Source organism: Marmota monax, unplaced genomic scaffold (assembly GCF_021218885.2).
Source record: "Marmota monax isolate L192 unplaced genomic scaffold, Marmota_monax_Labrador192_F-V1.1 WCK01_AAM20220418_F8-fsc00001, whole genome shotgun sequence".
NCBI lineage: Eukaryota > Metazoa > Chordata > Mammalia > Rodentia > Sciuridae > Marmota > Marmota monax.
This window is the reverse complement of record NW_026693777.1, coordinates 45041939-45064096: the sequence shown is the minus strand read 5'-3', so window position 1 is coordinate 45064096 and position 22158 is coordinate 45041939. Positions and strand designations below refer to the sequence as shown.

At 33.0% G+C, this 22158-nt stretch overlaps 1 protein-coding gene across 3 annotated transcripts in view; it reads left to right on the top strand.

The window, feature by feature from the left end:
* Ubr1 (ubiquitin protein ligase E3 component n-recognin 1) overlaps positions 1–22158 on the top strand; it is a 157887-nt gene that overhangs the window by 95495 nt on the left and 40234 nt on the right. For all 3 annotated transcript variants that reach the window (XM_046460970.2, XM_058584728.1, XM_046460969.2), the window contains exons 21-31: positions 25–88; positions 1847–1971; positions 2979–3031; positions 3928–4030; positions 4873–4921; positions 5299–5453; positions 8130–8229; positions 9132–9241; positions 15618–15704; positions 17013–17194; positions 21152–21357. In XM_046460970.2, coding sequence (XP_046316926.1) covers positions 25–88; positions 1847–1971; positions 2979–3031; positions 3928–4030; positions 4873–4921; positions 5299–5453; positions 8130–8229; positions 9132–9241; positions 15618–15704; positions 17013–17194; positions 21152–21357 — 1234 coding nt within the window. The remainder of the gene's footprint in view (positions 1–24; positions 89–1846; positions 1972–2978; positions 3032–3927; positions 4031–4872; positions 4922–5298; positions 5454–8129; positions 8230–9131; positions 9242–15617; positions 15705–17012; positions 17195–21151; positions 21358–22158) is intronic.

The following is a 22158-nucleotide window of genomic DNA, read 5'->3' as shown; positions in this document are numbered from 1 at the left end:
CTATTCTTTTTTTCAATTCTATAGGATTTGATTAAGCAATATAATACATTAATAGAAGAAATGCTTCAGGTCCTCATCTACATTGTGGGTAAGATTAAAACAAAATGTTGGAAATAGAACATGGGTTATTCTGTGGAGAGAAGATCTATAAGAACTATACTTGATCATTTTATTCCTCTTCCAAATACTTCATAGAATATAAATTGAGATTGATATGGAAAATGTGTTTGATAGATTTTGAAACTTACTTTTCAAAAAGCCACAGATCTTACATCTTTATTTTGGGGAGAGTACTGGGGATTGAACTCAGGGACACTGTACCACTGAGCTATATCCCCAACCCGTTTTATTTTGAAACAGGGTCTTACTAAGTTTCAGGGACTAGATTCAAATGTGCAGTCCTTTTGCCTCAGCCTCCCAGTTTACTGGGATTACAAGCATGTACCACCACACCCAGCTTACATCTGTATTTTTTAATACCTGATTTAAAATTGTTGGGAGTTTGAAAACCTGGAAAATAAGTATTACAGATAGTCGTGTAGATTTTTAAAAACCTCATTCAGTACTGAAAATTACATCTATATATGAAACTCAAACATAACATAACATAGTTCTAAGTAAGATTGAATTGTTATGTTAAATTGCTTTGTGCAAATTTTGGCCATTCTTAGTGTCCTTAAAATAATTTAGGGAAAGGAAGAAGAATATTCTTTGCCAGAAATATTTATCAAGGTATGACATTAACCTCCAGAAATTTGTTCTATAATTCAACTGAAATTAATATTCTAACGTAATGAATAAAAATATACACTATATCTTAGTCTATTGATTTTTCCAACTGGATGCATCCATTTGCCATTATCTTGTTCTTGACTTCTCATTCTACCTTTATTATTTAATTTGTTGCACCAAATGCTGTTGTAATAGTTCCTAAAGAGGATTCTAGCCCTTACGTTTTTTTGTCAGAAGGCTAGTTGCTGGATCAGTTTTTGATCTCAATAGAAAATATAGTTTGAAAATTAATTTAAATTAATCTCAGTAGAAAATTAACTGAATCTCTCAGTCAAAAGAATTTCTTTCTTTGTGACACTGTTATCATAGTTCTTTGTCCAGATGTTGTAGTGTTGAAAATTGCTGATGAAATAAGACCAGTTGTTGTAAATCCTCTTAAAGCAATAGGAGTTAGATATTGTTGACACCAATGAAGTTCCCATAGTTAACTATTTCCTCTCCATTTGGCAGTTTATTGCAATGAAAAATAGAAGCCTGATCATGTGGGCATTTTTGTAACACCAGTCATTCCTGATACATATTACTGTTTTGTCATTTAACCCATAAAGACATTTTTAAGTATTTTGTTTTTCAGTTTTCACTTTGTTCTTTCTTATATAACAAGTAGAGACAAAATTGAGGAAGTAGAGGAAGATATTGAAAGACAAGCTATTTGGTGATGGCCACTGCTCATTTGTTCATTCACATGCCATCTGCCTTGTTTTCTGGATTAGAAACACATGCTAATTTAATTGAGGGACCTTGTTTTATAATGTGTGAGTATGTGTATGTATACGTATGTATATGTGTGTTTGTATGTATGTATGTGCTTATAAGTAAGGTAAGACAAGTCCTGGATTCTCCTTCAGGTCACTCAGTTTTCCTCTGTTGTTCAACAAATAGACATTTGTTCAGAGTTGGGGAAATGTTAAAACGATTTTTGGTCCCCTTCTCACAGACTTTATTTAACGCAATGTTCTGTGTATAAGTGCACCTGATGGGAAGAGATTAAAATAGAAATTAATTAATTTTTCTACTTTTTCTTTCTTTCCTTTTTTTCTTTTGTTTGTATTAGGAGAACGTTATGTACCTGGAGTGGGAAATGTGACAAAAGAAGAGGTCACAATGAGGGAAATTATTCATTTGCTTTGCATTGAACCCATGCCACACAGTGCTATTGCCAAAAATTTGCCTGAGAATGTAAGTCTAACTTCGTTGGGTTTGTTTTTCCCCCTTGACCTCAAAATGAGATGATTTTCTTTTTCTTTAATTGGAAGCAACTTCACGTGTCAGAAAAACTTATTGAGCAAAAAACTATAAATTTTTTACCTTTAGATGCAAACTAAGACCTCATCTCTTAAAAGACTGACTAAATAATAAAATAAAATAAACCTACTTTTAAAAAAGTAAGTTAAATTTATTAATTTTTACAAGACTGTAGATATCTGTAAACTTACCATAGTAGCTTAACTGTGTATATATCCTGATTTTAAATGACTTTACAAAATACAGTGTACTGTCTTCAAAGAGAAGTTCAGGTCAATCACCAAAAAACTTTTGCAGAAGGTAGAATACATTAGGATATTTACACATGTGTTTTGCTATAGATTTCTTTTTACATTCCATTTTTTCTGTAACCTTGGTTTTAGAGAGCAGTAAACTGTAGGCATTTGCCTTAATGTGGGCAATGAACATATTAAATTTGAAAAAATTGTTATTTCTTTTAATTGTGTTTGTGAATACACATATAGGCAAACTTAGGTAGCATTTCTTATTTGGTTTATACATACATCTTATCTCCTAAGAAATTGGTCCACCACAATGTACCTAACTAGTTTTATTTATTTATTTATTTTTTTTTTAAATTCTCTCTCTCTTTTTTTTTTTTTTTTAAAGAGCGTGAGAGACAGAGAGAATTTTTTTTTAATATTTATTTTTTAGTTTTCGGCAGGCACAACATCTTTGTTTGTATGTGGTGCTGAGGATCGAACCCGGGCCGCACGCATGCCAGGCAAGCGCTCTACCGCTTGAGCCACATCCCCAGCCCCCCTAACTGGTTTTAGATGTAACTTTTTATACTGGAAATTGATCTTTTAATTTATTGTTTACAAAGTACCCCAGAGATGCAGTTGAAAATATATTTCAATTCACAGTAAAAGAAAATCAATATATAAAGGTAAAAATGACAAAAATGTTTGTTTCAACAGGAAAATAATGAAACTGGCTTAGAGAATGTCATAAACAAAGTGGCCATATTTAAGTAAGTGCCTAATATTTATACTTATTCTGAGAGGTAGATTGATCTTTGTTCTTATGCTATGGATACTTTAGAAGCTCTGAAGTTTTCTTCAGAACACCCAAGAATGGAATACAGATTAGAAGGGATGAGAATGAGGAGAGCGTAGTAGGTACTAAGTATATTTTTGTTGAAGAAATTAGTTTTTTGGGCAAGTAAATGAAAAATACTCATTTATAATAATAGGTGATTAGATAGTCAACAAACCTTTCCATTAGTCTCTCTCCTTAGTTTGAAGCCAGACTTTATTGTTCCATAAATTTTTACTTTACATGCTAATTTTACATTTATCTTTAGGAGAGTTAAAACATAATTTTATAATCCTTTTATTCTTCAGGATGAATTAAATGGGAATAAAATCTTAATTGAATTAATTCTTTAGATTTGAAAAATGGATACTAGTAATGGATTTCTACTTGTTTTAGTATTATGTTTATGGATACATTATTATTTTCGGGGGCTAGAGTTGTAGCTCTGTGGTAGAGCACTTGCCTCGCATGTGTGAGACACTGGGTTCAATTCTCAGCACCACATATAAATAAGTAAATAAAATAAAGGTTCGTCAACTAAAAAATATAGTTTCAGACAACTTATAAGAGAGGATGCAGCTTTTCTTTTGCTCTAATAATGTTGAGTGATATATTAAGAATTGGACAGAAACCCAAAACTAGTTAATGTTCTGAGCAAATATATTTCTTTTGGCTTCGGTGCTTTTCTTTATAGTACTATATACAGGATTCAGCACTACTTTCAACTACAGATTATTAAGGATGTGGTATCTCCTTACCATTTTATATTTAACCTTAGTGCAGTGTGCTGTAGTTCACTGCAGTTTACCTCTCTATTTTCTATTTATTTAGGAAACCAGGTGTATCAGGCCATGGAGTTTATGAATTGAAAGATGAATCATTAAAAGACTTCAACATGTATTTTTATCATTACTCCAAAACACAGCATAGCAAGGTAGGAAAAAGTACCCCCTGCAGTTAATAGACCTTAAATGCTTGATGTTTTTAAAGTCCAGCAAAAAGTCCCTGATTCTTATGTAGTTTCATACTGGTCCTAATTAATAGAGGGCATTATCTCACCCAAGAAATTAAGATTGAATTAATAATGTTATCTAGTTGAATGGACAATATTCAGATTTTCCTGTTTATACTGGAAATATCTTTTATAGCTGTCCACAGGGAAGAGGATTCAGTGAAGCAGCATGCATTTCATGATCATGCCTTTCATTTGGTTGTCATATTTCATTAGCTTCTGTTAATTTAGGATAAGTATTTTGTCTGTTTTGTTTTTTATAATATTGACTTTTCTGCAAATTACAAGCTAGTTGTCTTTTAGAATATCCTACATCCTAATCCTACATCAGACTAATTATTCAATTTTTGGTAAGAATACTTACATAGGTGATATATTGCATCACTTCAATAAGCACATAATAATATCTATTGGTTCCCTGAAGGATGGTGTTAAGTTTATATTTGACCTTAACTAAGTAGTTGAGGTGATGCATGATTCTGTCCTTACAAATAAATAACTTACTGACCATCATAGTGCTGCATACAAATAGGTACTAGGGAACTATTTTAGACTGAATAGAATAGAGACTAAGCACTTGATGAGGAACATTTCTCATCTACTTTGCAATGGATTCCTTTAGGACAGCTATTTTGGTTCTAGGATAAGGTAACATTTTGAATACGTGCTTCAGCATATACAGTATTTTAATAGGTGGGTAAATCTTTTCTACCAACTTTTAGACATTTTTCCATTTGTACTTTTCTTTAAATTTTTTTAAATAGGCTGAACATATGCAGAAGAAAAGGAGAAAACAAGAAAATAAAGATGAAGGTAAAAAGTGAGATTCTGAATTGACTCATTTTGCTTTCGGGGAGGTGTGTGGTTTTTGTATATTTTGTTTTTGTTAGTTTTGGAAAGTAGGCAACTAAAGAAAGTTCAGAGACCATTTTGCTTTTTCATGTATTAAGATGTGGACAACATGAATGGTGATAGAATTTTAAATTGATAGCAAGTGGAGACTATTTTAGAGGACTGATATAGTAACTTTCATTTTCCTTGACATTGACATTCTCAGTGCTGTAAAACTAGCAAAAATTCATATGTTTTGCACATCATCTTTTTTTTAACTTTTCAATTTAGTATATGCAGAATAACCCCCCAAATGTATCTGTTTGTCTCTTTTCCCATATATTCCCCACCCCCTGTAGCACTGCCACCACCACCACCTCCTGAGTTCTGTCCTGCTTTCAGCAAAGTTGTGAACCTCCTCAACTGTGATATCATGATATACATCCTCAGGACCATATTTGAACGGGCAATAGATACAGATTCTAACTTGTGGACTGAAGGGATGCTCCAAATGGTATGTTTGCCTGAAACATTTTTTCTTTTCTTTTTAGTTGTAGTTGGACACAATACCTTTTTATTTTATTCATTTATTTTTATGTGGTGCTGAGAATCGAACCCAGGGTCTCACACATGCGAGGTGAGCGCTCTACTGTTAAGCCACAACTCCAGCCCCTGAAACATTTTTTTCTTTATTGAGTCCTAGAGATCTTGGGGATCTGGAGAAAATCCCTGTCTTAACTTCAGTCAGAACCATGTATAGAGTAACTGATACTTAGGGGTCATTAACATAATTTACATGTAGCATAATTTTCTTTAGTGATACATTCTCATGTTTTTATTATCCCAAATCTTGGGAAACATTTATGTTTTTAAAGGCTCATGAAAACAAAACAGGTATACCCCTGATAGAAATGTCACTATTGCATCATGATTTTTAAAAATCTTTTGTTTCAGTTGTATTAAAAGAAAACAACAGGACTGGGGTTGTGGCTCAGAGGTAGAGCACTTGCCTTGCATATGTGAGGTACTGTGTTCAATCCTCAGCACCACATAAAAATAAAATAAAAATACTGTGTCCACCTATAACTAAAAAATAAATGATTTTTTAAAAGAAGAAAACAACATATTTAAGATTTGAAGACAGACGGTCTAGGCTTGAATCATGGATTTCCCCGCTTCCCGTATAAGAGCAAGTAATGTTGTTCTTATTAAAAAATGAATATAATTATTTTGTAGAGTTGTTATGAGAGTTAACTCAGGTAGAAGCAGTTTTTGTTGTTGTTGTTGTTGTTGTTTGTTTGTTTTTTTCTTTTCTTTTTTGTTTTATGGACTAGAGATTTAACTCAGGGGCAGTTTACCACTGAGCTACATCCCTACCCTTTTTTATTTTGTATTTTGAGACAGGGTCTCACTGAGTTATTACTGAAGGCCTTGCTAAATTGCTGAGGTTGACCTTGAACTCATGATCCTGCTATGTCAGCCTCCTGAGCTGCTGGGATTACAGGGGTGCCACTGTGCCTTGCAGTAATTGTTTTCTCAGTATTGTTACAATTACCCAATCTTGCTACTTTTTAGTAGCTATAACTGCATATTTATTTAGCACCTAGCTAAATAAAGTTTTTTCTTTGATTGTTGGTCTACAGGCTCTCAGTGCTGTCATGCTATATGTGTATCTCAATTTTTGTTACATTAAGTACATGTAATATAAAATTCCATACTGTAGAAACACGTTTGAAATCAATTTAAAATTTCTATCTCTCCTAGTGCCCAGTATAGTAGATGCACCCTGTTAAAATTTTTCATATTCTGGAAATCAGTCTAACAATAGCACATAGTAAGTCTGGTTCATATATCATAGCTGCATATTCTGTGCATAGTTATACTATCATGCATTTAGTCACCTATTAATAGACATTTAGTTTGGTTTTAGGTCTTTGCCAAAATACAGAACTTTAAAATGAATATCCTTGTATCGACATCTTTTTAAAAAAATATTTTTTTAGTTATACATGGACACAATATTTTTATTTTGTTTATTTATTTTTATGTGGTGTTGAGATTCGAACCCAGGGTCTCACACTTGCAAAATGAGTGTTCTACCACTGAGCCACAACCCCAGCCCCCTTGAACAGACATCTTTTAATACTTTTTAAAAAAATACCTTTAATTAATTAATTAATTTTTTTATGTAGTGCTTAGGATCTAACCCAGGGCCTCACACGTGCTAAGCAAGCACTCTATTGCTGAGCCACCACCCCAGCCCCCATCTTTTAATACTTAAATGAATGTATTTGTCATTCTAATTCCTAGTAGAGGGTTTGTACTTTTACATTTTTTATTGATATTGTCAAATTGGCCTACACCATTTTACTTGCCCATCACCAGCACAATAAAAAATTTTCCCAACATATTTGCCAGCTATATATTTTATTAAACTCATAAGTTTTTTCTAGGGCTGGGGATGTGGCTCAAGCGGTAGCGCGCTCGCCTAGCATGCGTGCAGCCCGGGTTCAATCCTCAGCACCACATACAAACAAAGATGTTGTGTCCGCCAAAAAATAAAAAATAAATATTAAAATTAAAAAAAAAAAAGTTTTTTGTACTCTTTTGGTTTTGGTACTGGGGATTAAACCCAGGGGAGTTTACCTACTGAGCCACATCTCTAGTCCTTTTTTATATTTTATTTAGACACAGGGCCTCCCTTGCTTGGGCTGACCTTGAACTCACAATCCTCCTTCCTCAGCCTTCTGAGTTGCTGGGATTAGAGGCATGTCCTGGCTTTTTGCCTCTTTTTTCTTTTTCTTTCTTTCTTTTTAAAATATTTATTTTTTTAGTTGTAGATGGACACAATACCTTTAATTCTGTTCATTTATTTTTATGTGGTGCTGAGGATCAAATCCAGGGTCCCCGCATGTGCTAGGCGAGCACTCTACCTCTGAGCCACAATCCCAACCCCTTTTGCTGTTCTTAAGTAGCTAAAAAGTGAGATTATCTTGCTTCAACTCATATTTCTTTAATTTCAAGTGAGGATTGACATTTTTCATCATTTCTTTCCATTGAACTGCTTGTTTATAAATTTTGCCCATTTTTTTTTTTTTACCTGTCAGGTTGCTTATTCTTAATACCTCCAATAAAAATATAATTACCTGAAGAAGCACAATTTTAAAGATTTCTCATTTTCTTCCTTCAGGCATTTCACATTCTGGCACTGGGTTTACTAGAAGAGAAGCAGCAGCTTCAGAAAGCCCCTGAAGAAGAAGTAACATTTGACTTTTACCATAAGGCTTCAAGTATGTTTGAGTATCATTTTCAATACATATCCATCTAATTGCCAATTTGTAATTGAAAGTTTAGATATTAAGTATTTTTAATCTGTTAGACCTTAAAATGTAGAAATCTTAAAATTGTCTCTCTGTAGACTCTTTAGTTTTTAATTAATATTTTTCAGTATAATAATATATTTTTTAATCCCTACTGTAGTCTCTTACTGTATTATTTCCCCCTTCTGCTGCTTTGGGGGAGAGGGGATAAGAGAGTATTAGTGGTTTCTTACTTTGATTCTTTGTCTCAATATTTCCAAATATTGATGCATCAACCATAATATTCATATTGTCCATATGTGGAAGATATTAATATTTCTGAATTGTAAATGATTGCAGAAGTTTTATTGATAGTATATTCATTTTGTACTGTTTTCAGTTAGGTTTAGATTAGATTTTTATTAAATGCTACCTGATTAAGATACATTTCTCAAAGACATTCCAGGGACATTGTTGTAAAACCAATAGTTGCAAGAAAAGGATCTCATTTTCTGTTTACACATTGTATTTTTTGAATCATTGAAGACATCATAAACCTCCCACATATATATTTTCTTTCCGAAACACTTTTGCTTAAACAGTTAGCCAAGGAAATGTGAGAGACAGTCCTAAGGGTAGCTTTTGCTTAGCAGTACTAGTGGAATACATAGGAAAGAGACTTGAAATAAGCACACATACATTATTTTTAAATTTTGTACTTATCACTTCATATAATGCTAACTCAGTACTTTTATGTAATTGCATAATCTTCCACTGGAGAATTAAGGGAATGATTAGCAGACCCTGGTTATCAGTATAACATTAATTAAGAATTGTAATTTTTACATAATTATAAAGATGTTTTTTATGTGTAATTTTGTGTTTTAAAAAAGGATTGGGAAGTTCAGCCATGAATGCTCAGAATATACAAATGCTTTTAGAAAAACTCAAAGGAATTCCCCAGTTAGAAGGCCAAAAGGACATGATAACATGGATACTCCAGGTAAACTACAAATGTAAACTGATCAGATATTGGTTTTATACAGTCATGTGTCACTTACCAATGAGGATACATTCTGTTAAATGCATCATTAAGTGATTTCATTCTTATTTGAACATCTTGGCATTTATTTACACAAAGTTAAATAGTAACCAAGTCAGTCCTTTAATGTGGCCTCCTGTGCAATCAAGAAATTGAAAAAACACAAAATATGAGACTGCTGCCAGTGTAACATGGTATATTGTTTATAGTAAACTAGAGAACACTCCAAAATAATAATAAAAAGCATAATATAGGAGCTGGGGCTGTAGATCAGTGGTAGAACACATACTTAGCATACATGAGGCCTCCTTGGTTGAATCTTAAGCACCACAAATCAATCAATTTTTTGAAAGTGTTGTATGGTAAATACATGAACCATATCATTTCTTATCATTATCAAGTAGTATTTGCTACACCTAATTGTGTGTGCTATACTTTTACATGTCCGTATGCAATAGGTTTTTAGCCTTGTTATAATCTTGTAGGACCACTGTCATATGTTGCCCATCGTTAACTAAAATAAGAAGGAAGGGGAGGGAAAAGTAGGAATAAAGTCAAAGGAGCAACCATGTACCAGATCATATAGACCTTATGGGTCAAATTAAAGAGGAATATTTGTACTTTTGAGGACAGTAGGAAACAATTAAGTGATTTAAAAATTTTTTTTTGTTTTAATTAGTTATACATGACAGTAGAATGTATTTATGCACTTTGAAATATCATACATTTATGGGGTATAATTTCTCATTTTTCTGATTATACATGTTGTAGAATCACATCAGTCATGCAGTCATACATGTACATAAGGTAATAACGTCTGTTTCATTCTATTATCCTTCCTATCCCCACTTTCCCTCCCCTCCCTTCATTCCCCTCTACCTAATCTAAAGTAACTCTAGACTTCCCTAGCGCCCCACCCCTCTATTGTGAATTAGCAATTGCATATCAGAGAGAACATTCGGCCTTTGGTTTTGGGGGGTTGGCTTATTTCACTTCGCATGATATTCTCCAACTCCATCCTTTTGCTGGTAAAGGCCATAATTTCATTCTTCTTTAAAGCTGAGTAATAGTCCATCAAATATATATACCACATTTTCTTTATCCATTCATATATTGAAGGGCACCTACGTTGATTTTATAGTTCGCTATTGTGAATTGAGCTGCTATAAACATTGACGTGGCCGTGTCACTATAGTATGCTGATTTTAAGTCCTTTGGGTATAAACCAAGGAGTGGGATGGCTGGGTCAAATGGTGGTTCCATTCCAAGTTTTCTGAGGAATCTCCATACTGGTTTCCATAGAGGTAGCACCAGTTTGCAGTCCCATCAGCAATGTATGAGTATACCTTTTCTCCCACATCCTCACCAACATTTATGATTGCCTATATTCTTGATGATTGCCATTCTGACTGGAGTGAGATGAAATCTGAGAGTAGTTTTGATCTGAATTTCTTTAATTGCTAGAGATGTTGAACATTTTTCATACATTGTTGATCGATTGTATTTCTTCTATGAAATGTCTGTTCAGTTCGTTTCTTTTGCTGAGAAGAAGCTTTTTAGTTCGAATCCATCCTATGTATTGATTCTTGATTTTATTTTTTGAGGTTGAAGAGTCTTGTGAAAGAAGTCAGATCCTAGGCCAACACGGTGAAGATCTGGGCCTACTTTTTCTTTTAGTAGGCACAGGGTCTCTGTCGTAGCGCCTAAGCCTTTGATCCACTTTGAGTTAAGTTTCATGCAGGATGAGATAGAGGTTTGATTTCATTTAGTTACATGTGGTTTTCTGTTTTTCCCAGCACCATTTGTTGAGTAGGCTATCTTTTCTCCAGTGAATGTTTTTGGCACCTTTGTCTGGTATGAGATTGTTGAGAGCCACAGCCAAAGGGGCCCCAGCAAACTTCCAGCTGCCAGCAAACTTCCAGCTGCTGGCTGATGATTGGCTCACAGCGGTCCCAGCAACATCTAGCTGATTGGCTCCTCGGCCCCAGCAACATCTAGCTGATTGGCTCCTCTGCGGTGATGCTCATTGGGCTGTTTCCCTGCCCTTTCAGACCACGGAGCTGCTCATTGGGGGACTTTTTTGGCTCCGCCCACGTGACCCAGCCAATCGGCCTCAAGAGCAGGAGGATTGGGGGAGGTGGAGAGAAGCTTGTGTGGGAGAGAGAGGCTTGTGGAAAGCCGGTGGTGGCAGTTGAGGCTCTGAGGGTTTTTCCTGAGAGGCTATTTTGTTTGGCGTGTGTGGTTCTAAAAATAAAGTTAGTTTCTTTTGACAGGTGGCTCCTGATTGTGCCCAGCCAGACTGCGGCGTGAGATAACTGCATTTGTGTGGGTTTGTCTCTGTGTCTTCAGTTCTATACCATTGGTCTGTGTGTCTGTTTTGATTCCAATACTATGCTGTTTTTGTCACTATAGTTCTGTAGTATAGTTTAAGGTCTGGTATCGTGATGCTTTCTGCTTCATTTTTCTTGCTAAGGATTGCTTTGGCCATTCTGGGTGTCTTATTTTTCCAAATGAATTTCTTGATTGCTTTTTCTATTTCTATGAAGAATGTTGTTGGGATTTTAATAAGAATTGCAATAAATCTGTATAACGCTTTTGGTATTATGACCATTTTGACAATATTAATTCTGCCTATCCAGGAGCATGAGATCTTTCCATCTTCTAAGACCTTTTGTCTTTCTTTAGTGCTCTGTTGTTTTCATTGTAGAGGTCTTTCACCTCTTTTATTAGATTGATTCCTAAGGTTTTGTTTTTGTTTTTGAAGCTATTGTGAATGGAGTAGTTTTCCTAATTTCTCTTTCAGTGGATTCATTACTGATATATAGGAACGTGTTTGATTTATGGGTGTTGAATTTATATTCTGCTACTTTGCTGAATTCATTTATTAGTTCTAGAAGTTTTCTGGTGGATTTTTTGGATCTTCTAAATATATAATCATGTCATTGGTAAATAGTGATAAAGTTTGAGTTCTTTACCTGTTTGTAGCACTTTAATTTCTTTTTCTAATTGTTCTGGCTAGAGTTTCAAGAACAATGTTGAATAAAAGTGGTGAAAAGAGCACAATCTAATAATTTTAAATTATAAATCTGATCTATATTTGTATAAGATGACTGGTTGTTGTGTAATACAAAGCTTACAGGGTATGAGCATAAAAGCAGGGAAACTACTAAGAGACTATTGCATTAATATTGGTGAAGTGAACATTATCTGAACAAAGATGCAGATGCTGCAGAGCAGGCCTGATGAAAGTATACTTTGAAGGTAATTTGTAATATTCACTAATAGATTTGATTGAAGGAATGAGGGGAATTAGGAATAAAACATGACTCCTAGATTTGGTGCTTGAACTTGTTGGGGAGAAGAGAATAAAGGGTGTGAAGAGAGACCAGAAATGTTACTTTAATAACATTTAATAGGACATTCTCCTCTAATCCCGGATTATGGAGCTTCTTTGTTTACTGTATTCATTCTGATGTTTATAGCTAGTGTTATTTTGATAATTAGAATATACAGAGAAGGAAATAATTTCCTAAATTCTTATCAATTGGCAATCATTGTGCTGATATGTACTTTTTTCTATTTTTTCCGCCTCTAATTGTGCTGGGGTTGAAGGCTTCACACATGATAGGCAAGTGCTCTACTGCTGAGAAACATTACCCCAACCCTACAAAACTATTTTTCTACTTAATTAGACATAATCTTTAAAAGAAGCTGATATAATAAGATATGTAACTAGAAGATAATGACCTTATTAAGATTTCTCTTGAAATAGATTGCACAAATATTTAGTATTTGTGTTAAATTTACCAGTATAATTATTTTTTAAATAAAATCAAAACAGAAAACAAAAAGAAGTTGATAATGATCCCACCTTTATTTAGAAAGTAGATTGAACTGTTATTTAGTCCAATTCATATGTAGTAGACATAGTGTTATAAATTGGACATCTATTCCCCCAAATTTATTTTCTATTAGAATATCAGAGTTCATTACCAAAATATGCAAAAATCTGCTTTTAGAAAAAAAAAATCAGATATCTTACCCAGGTGTTTATTATGAATCTGTATTGTGAGTGTTCCTTGTGGGAAGTTTTTCCACATGAGACTAAGTCTTCTTCAAGGTATAAAATTGTTTTATGGATATATCATCCTATTGCCAAAACATAGACATTTGTTAAAAATAGTGAGATAGTCCTGTGCGGTGGCACACCACCTATAATCCCAGTAGTCTGGGAGGCTGTGGCAGGAGGATCATGAGTTCAAAGCCTTGGCAAATTAGTGAGGCTTTAAGCAACTCAGTGAGACCCTGTCTCTAAATAAAATATAAAAAAGGGTTGGGGATGTGGTTCAGTGATTAAGTACCCCTGGATTCAATTCCTAGTATTGATCGATCAATAGATAGATAGATGCATGTACATATATCTGTATATACTGTTGTGGAAATGTCTCCAAAGATAAATGATCAAGTACAAAATGGGAGTATGAAATAGTATATACAGTAGGATCTCTTTTGTGAGTATTATAGATATAAAGATGTATAGTCATATGCCAACATACAGTCAACAACAGACTACATAAAGATAGTTATCCCATAAAATTTTATTGCCTAGTTACATCATGGCTTTCTTACTTTGTATAAGTGTACTCTGTGATATTCACATAATAATGAAATCACTCAACACATTTCTCAGAACATATCCCTGTAAAGTGATGTATGACTCTTGTGTACAGTTGTCCCTCAGTAACCCCTTCCTTCCATTCTACCCAACCTCTGGATGCCAAGTGCTGAAAAATTGTGCTCTCTATGTGTAGTAAGAATTGCAATGCATTCCACTGCTGTCGTGTATTTAAAAAAAATAATAAAATCAATAAAAAAATAAAATGCATAAGTATGGGGCTAGGGTTGTAGCTCAGTGGTAGAGCACTTGCCTAGCACTTATAAGGCACAGAGTTTGATCCTCAGCACCACATAAAAATAAATAAATAAAATAATAAAGGTATTGTGTCCATCTACAATTAAAAATATTTTTTAAAATGCATAAGTATTGGGCTGGGATTATGGCTCAGCGGTAGAGTGCTTGCCTAGCACGGGCGGGACCCGGGTTCGATCCTCAGCACCACATAAAAAAAAAAAAAAAAGGCATTGTGTTGTGTTCATCTACACCTAAAAAATAAATAGTTTTAAAAAAATGCATAAGTATTAGCATATAACCTATACACACCCTTCCATATACTTTAAATCATCTTTAGATTACTTATATCTCCTAATGCCATGTAACTATGTAAATGGTTAAATTGTTTAGGGAATAAGGACATGAAAAAAGTCTGAACATGTTCAGTACAGATGCAGGTTTTTTTTTTTTCTCCAAATATGTTTGATCTATGATTGGTTGAATCCATGGATATGGGACCAATAGGTATAAAGGACCTATTCAATTCATTTTGTTACTGTTCTTGTTGTTGTTCTTGCTGCTGCTGCTAGGGATTGAAGCTAGGCCCTCAGGCATGCTAAGCACACAGATCTATTACTAAGGTATACTCCACCCCCAGACATACTGTATTCTAGTGATTTTTTTCCCAAGAAACAAATAATTATCTTTATTTTAGTAATTGCTTTCAGCGATAAGGATTGTGGTCAAGAATGGGTATTTGACTTTTCATTTCATATCTTTGCCTTTATTTATCTTTGCATTAAAAATATTATTTTAGCAAGGAATGGTGGCATGCATTTGCTCCCAGCTGCTTGAGAGGTTGAGGCAGGAGGATTGCAAGTTCAAAGCCAACCTGGGCAACATAGTGAGATGCTGTCTGAAAATTTTAAAAAGAGCTGAGAATATATATAGTTTAGTGGTAAAGTACTTGCTGAGCATGCACCAAATCCCTAATATGGCCAAAAAGACAAAAAAGAATGAAAATGTTATATTAAGCCTGGTTGTGGTGTATACCATTTGTTGCCATAGTTATTCCTGAGGCTAAGGCAGGATGATCTCTTGAGCATATAAATTTGGGACTAGTCTGGGCAACATAGCCCATATTAAAAAAAAAAAAAAAAAAAAAAGTTTTAAATTAAAAATTTTTTTTCCTGGCAAATTTTATTAAAGCCAACAGAAGCTTGGTCACAGGTACAGACTGAATCAGCTGGTTTATTACAAGTGACTTACTCAGCTGATTGCTCATTGGCCAAGTGATTTTTAGGGTCATTTCCCCCCCCATAAATCTAAATAGCTTAAATTCAAGACATTTAGAAACATGATAACTAAATAAGATTAGAAATTTTTTTTTTAATCCTTCTGGTCAGTTTAACCAAATCTTGTAATTTTTCGTTGGTTTTCTTACAGATGTTTGACACAGTGAAGCGATTAAGAGAAAAATCTTGTTTAATTATAGCAACTACTTCAGGATTGGAATCTATTAAGAATGATGAGGTAACAACACTGTAACAATAGTGACATTGTTCTGTCTTTGAACAAGAAGTTACTTCTTTTTGTTAGGAGGAACCTGTTTATTGTATGTATGTATGTATGTATGTGTGTGTGTGTGTATGTAAGATCTGTCCAACTTTTATTTATTCTGTACTTGACAGATATTTATTCAGTATAATTTATTTATTTTACAAAAGCAGAGAAACTTGATGTACAATGGAATTCTACAAGAAATGCCATATTTTATTAATTTAAAAAATATTTTAGCCAGGCACATGTTTGTAATTCTAGTGATTTGGAAGGCTGAGGTTGGAGGATCACAAGTTAGGCTTAGCAACTTATTGAGACCCTGTCTCAAAATAAAAACAAAAGCTTAGTGGTTCAATCCCCAATAAAAAAAAATTTTTTTTAATGTTTAAAAGTAGGATATACATCACAGTCAGTGGCATCTCATGATTTAATCACCAATATACATTCATTGGAGGAATATAAGGTAGTGCTCAATAAAATTAAATTATAAGAGTATCTTTATTTGTGGTTATTAACTGTCCTTCCTAAAAGAAAAGCACACTGGATTTAAGTTAAAATAGAAAATCAAAAGGTACCAAATACATCTCAGTAATACTGTTAAAGTTTTCAGTCATAACAATGCATTTAGAAGTGTTAGACATTAAATTGGTTTAAATTGTTTAAATTTCATTGATTGTTTGACAAATGGTTTTAAAATTTTATTTCATCTATTAATGTGCCTGTGTTGAACATCAAACACAGTTTATTGAATAATTAAGGTTCTTGGCCTTGGCCTTTTACATTAAATTATTGAATAAATGAAGTAATAACAGAAGAAAAGTTGAAATAATGATGTTAATTTTGAAACATTAAATTTAAAGTAGACCTTTTAGTTACTAAGTTTTTCAGAATCTTACTCTTAAGAAATTTTTCTACCCGGCAGGGGTTGTGACTCAGAGGTAGAGCGCTCGCCTACCATGTGTGAGGCTCTGGGGTCAATCCTCAGCACCACATAAAAGTAAAATAAAGATATTTAAAAAAAAGAAAGAAAGAAATTTTGCCAATGAACAGTGTACATATTGAGCGTTTCAAATTAAAAAATCTGAAATCCAAAACTTTGGAGCATTTCAGAATTCAGATTAGGAATGCTTAATTGATGAAGTCTTTGCAGTATCCCAAAATTCAAAATATCTTAAATCCGGAACATTTTTGGTCCCAACCATTTTATATAACGGATGTTCAGCCTGTATGTAAATTTTTAATAGTAGATCTTAACTGCTGTTGTGATTTCTTAATATTCAGATTACTCACGATAAAGAGAAAGCAGAGCGAAAAAGAAAAGCTGAAGCTGCTAGGCTACATCGCCAGAAGATCATGGCTCAGATGTCTGCCTTACAGAAGAACTTCATTGAAACTCACAAACTCATGTATGACAATACATCAGAAATGCCTGGGAAAGAAGACTCCATTATGGAGGAAGAAAGGTAAAACAAAGGAAAATAAAAGTTAACAACTTTTGGAGATAAAATTAAATACTCACTTTAAATCATGATTTTCCAAAACATATTTTATAATAATGGAAAAGACAAAAGTGGGAACAGTAAAAATAGAAATCAACCCCTGTTATCCTGTTACCATACAAGCATGGGCATTCTTAGATACACATTTATATATTGATTACATATTGAGGGAAATTGGATAATCTTTTGAGCCATGCCTTGTGGGATGTTATATGATACATAGTGAGAAGAGGGAGAAGGAAAAATCGTAGTACTTTGAAAAAGTATTCCAAGAAATTTTAAATATTGAAAATACCCCTTTTTGCCCATTTTTAAAAACAAACCTTCACTGTTTTTAAAACAACACATGTTATGGGTACTTTTAGGAAATTGTGTGTTTTCAGTAGCAGTAGACACATTGTATTCTGTGTAATAGGTCACATTCTCAGGAAGCTGAGAATGCTAATGAAGACCGTAATGAATAATGGCTATTTTAAAGTTAAAAATTAAAAGGGAGCTGGTGACATAGAGGTCAGTGGTAGAGCTTTTGTCTAGAACATATGAAGCCCCAAGTTCAATAATGGCACCTTAACTAAATTAAATAAATAAAAATGAGATATGAAGGTAAGCTTTCCTTGGCCAACTGTAATGTAATAAAAACAGAAGTAGGGCTGGGGTTGTGGCTTAGTGGTAGAGCAAGCGCCTAGCACATGCAAGGCCCTGGGTTTGATCCTCAACACCACATAAAAGTAAATAAAATAAAGGTATTGTGTCCAACTACAACTAAAAAATTTAAAAATAGGTAAATAAATACATAAAACCAGAAGAAAAGAAGAACTAAACAAACAAAATTTTGAACTTTCTAAATATTATGTATCAACAGCATACTCTTTAGAAGAAGTGAGAAGTAAGCAAAGTTATACTCAGAGTTAATGGCTTTAATTATTTATTTTTATTGCCTGCTTAATTGAATATGTAATTTATTAATGTTTTCTCATTGAAAACAATTCAAAATGGGCTGGGGTTGTGGCTTAGCGGTAGAGCACTTGGCTAACACATGCAAGGTCCTGGGTTTGATCCTCAGCACCACATAAAAAATAAATAAAATAAATAAAGGTACTGTGCCCAACTATAACTAAAAAATAAATATTTAAAACAAAAAAATGAAACAATTGAAATAATGGATAAAATTCCCTCATACTATCCTCTGTGATCCTGATCTTTTTCCACAAACAACAATGGTTATAGGTTACCTCTTCCTAATGCATTTGTAAATATTTACATAAATAACGAATTGTCAGATGTAATGATTCTTACCTTCTTTTGGAGAGTAGATGAGAACAGGACTAGAGTTTGTGTACTAGGAGATTAATATCTGCATAATCAAGACTTAGCTTCATTGTTCCTATTTGACTCTTCCTGATTAAAGAAAAAAAAAATGAATGAGAGTCTTGTGTTTTTAATTTTTTTTTTTACATTTTTTAGTGATTTGTTTTTATTTTAGCATTCATTTTATTCTGTTCTTTGCTTTCTCAGTATCTTATAAATCTTTTCACATTAGTACATATAGATCTATAGTGTGAATTCTATATCATTCTTCATGACTGCTGCATAGTCTGCCATGGCACAGATGTACAATATTTTATCAGATTTTGGACATTTAGTCGCTTCCCTTATCCCTCATTATAATTGGTCAGAAATTTTTTGTATGTGTCTCCTTGTGCATTTGTGCAAATAATTCTCTATGGTAAAATTCAAAAAGAGAAAGATATGGGTCAATAGATATGACCACATTCCCTTCAAACTGACTCTCCCAGTTTATTCATCTAACAGTGTATGAGCATGCCTGTTTACTTCATTCTTACCAATACTTATTATCAGTACTTGAAAATATCTGGTATTATCAAAATTTAAAATTTATGGGCTAGAAATGTAGCTCAGATGTAGAATGCTTCCTTAGCATATGCAAGGTTCTGGTTTTGATCCTCAGCACCACCAAAACAAAACAAAACAAAAAACATATGTTGACTAAAGTTTCCTTAGTAGTAGTATTAGGTTGAGCTAATATAATCTCATATGATTATTCACCTTTTATGTTTTATCTTCTGTAAATTGCCTATTGTTATCCTTTGAATTCTTTGCTCTTGTCTTTTTGATTTATAGTTCTTTAAAATTATATTTCACATGTTTTGTTCCTATTTCTTTAACATTAATTATGAAATTTAGCCATAAAGAAGTCTACGTGAAGACAGATTTATTGATCTTTTAGAGCTTTAGTTTTTTGTATCTGTAGTCTTTTCCTATTCAAAAGTCACAACTTTAATTACATAGTTGCATTAATACATTTTCCTTTTAAAAATATTAGAGATAAAGCTGAAGTTCCATTTGAGTACCAGCTCAAATCCTGGATACATTTCTGTTCTTCCTTAGAGATTCGTCTGCTTATAAATTTTATATATTTTTGTCAGAATTTTTACTGTTATTACATAAAAATATGTATAACCATAGGAATTCTATATTGTCATTCAGCCTTTTGTTTTAGTTGCAGAAATTATATTATATGCACATCTTGCAATATTCCATTTTCACTTCATTGTTTTGAAGATATGTATGTGTTCTTTCATACACAGTGAGCTTAGTGTTTCTCAGTTGAGGCATTTGGGCAGCCATTTTTTTTCATGCAAGACTGTTCCACAGATTACAGGATACTTAGCATACTGTGCTTACTAGCCTATGACAACCAAAAAGCAAATCTCCACTATGTATTTATTACCGAATGCTTCCTAGAAGGTGGTACCACACCTATTGAGAACTACGTTTTACAAACTGCATAATATTGCATATCGTGTAAGCTCATTTATGTAGGTGAACATTTATTTCTAGTTTGCCAAATGATACACTATATTTCATAGAGCTTTTTGAACAGATAATATTGCAGTATAGTTCAGAACATGGCCTCACAGGTTAAATACTGGTCCTGCTATTTACTGGTGATGAATTACAGGGTCTTTCTCTTCACTGTCTCTAGGCCTTAGCTTTTTCCTCTGAAAAATGAAGGTAATTGTAATACCTACCTCACAGAATTGTTGTACGGATTGAGTAAACATAATTATAGTATTTGAAATAGTGCTTAGTATCATAATCAGTGATTATAAATGTTTTCTCTTATTTATGTATGATTATTGCACACATTAGTAGATCCTAAGATTTGCTAGCCCATTAAGAGTAAATCCCAAGTATAGCTACATCATTAAGATGTAAGATTTTTTAGTTTTAACACCTACCAAAATAGAAATAGAAGCCTAAATGCCTAATGAGAGGGAATTTAAAAAACTACTGTGTCACAAATAGTATAAGAATACTATGTAGCCATTTAAAAATGTTTCTGAAGAAATTTTAATCACATGAGAAAATGACAAAAAAATTTGTAAATGAATAAAACAAGATATAAGTAAATCTGTATATGTAATATAATCTTATTTATATCAAATGTATTTTATAAATGTTTCTGAAAGCAAAAAAAAATATGCAGGGTTACTAGTGGTTATTGCTAGGTTGTAGGAGTATATAGGAAGATTTCCTACATCTTTTTCTTCTTAATTATAAGCTTTTTGTCTAGATGTTCCAAAATTTATCAATAAGTATGCATTACTTTTATATTAAAAAAAGAAATAACCCAATTTGTTGGTATAATAAATTAAATATATATGCTATTTCATGATCTGCTTTTTTTGCACTTAGCATCACAAACTGTAATTTCTAATAAGAAAATCAATTAATTAAAGCCAGAAATATTAGGGGGAAGCTTTGAAGATAATATTCCTAAATATCATTTTTATTTTTATTCTTAAAGCTTTTACCTACATTTACTTAAAATCTACCAAAGTATAAAGACAAGTGACCAAAACATATGTCCTCATTTCTGGTCATTTCTTTTGGTAGCACCCCAGCAGTCAGTGACTACTCTAGAATTGCTTTGGGTCCTAAACGGGGTCCAACTGTTACTGAAAAGGAGGTGCTGACATGCATCCTCTGCCAAGAAGAACAAGAGGTGAAAATAGAAAATAATGCCATGGTATTATCGGCCTGTGTCCAGAAATCCACCGCCTTAACACAGCACAGGGGAAAACCCATAGAACTCCCAGGTGGTATGTATTATTTAATAAATATCTTTTTGAGCATTGCTTTTCTTACCTATGCAATTAGAAAAAAATACTCTTTGAATGAAGTTTGGGAGTGAGGTTGTATTTAGTTTTATTTGGTTATATTACAATTTATCCACATGTAAAATACTCTAGGTTTTTACATGCCATGTTGGCTGCTTTTCTTTATTTTTTTATTTTAATTTTTATTAGCACTTGACCACATTGTTCATTCTATCTCTGGCTTTTATTTTATTTTTCTTCTTGCTGAACATTTAAAAATAGGTTGTAGGCATTTTAACATGTCATCCCTAAGCTTTTCTGCATGTATTTTCTAAAACTAAAGACACTCTACTATATATCTATCATACCATTATCATACTAAAGAAAGTTAATAATAATTCAGGAATATATCATCTAATATGAAATACGTATTTCTTCAACTTTTCTTAGAATCTCTTCAGTAGGTGGATTTTGTTTTTCCCCACTCAGGATCCAAACATGTTTCATGTGTTACTTTGGTCAAGTTTTTTGTAGTCTGTTTTAATCTAGAATAATCTCTTGCTTTGTTTTGTTTTGTTCATGCTAATTGTTTGAGGAATGTAGGCCAATTGTGTAGTATTTTGGATTGTGAATTTATCTTATTGTTGCCTCATGATTTGATTAATGTTAAGCATGTACCTGGTTAAGAATAATAATTAGGTAATGTGTTACATTTCTTATATCACATCAGGAGTTAGGTGCTTTATTTTTAAATACCCTTGACATAATAATGATAATAAAAGCTAATATTAATTGAATATTTAA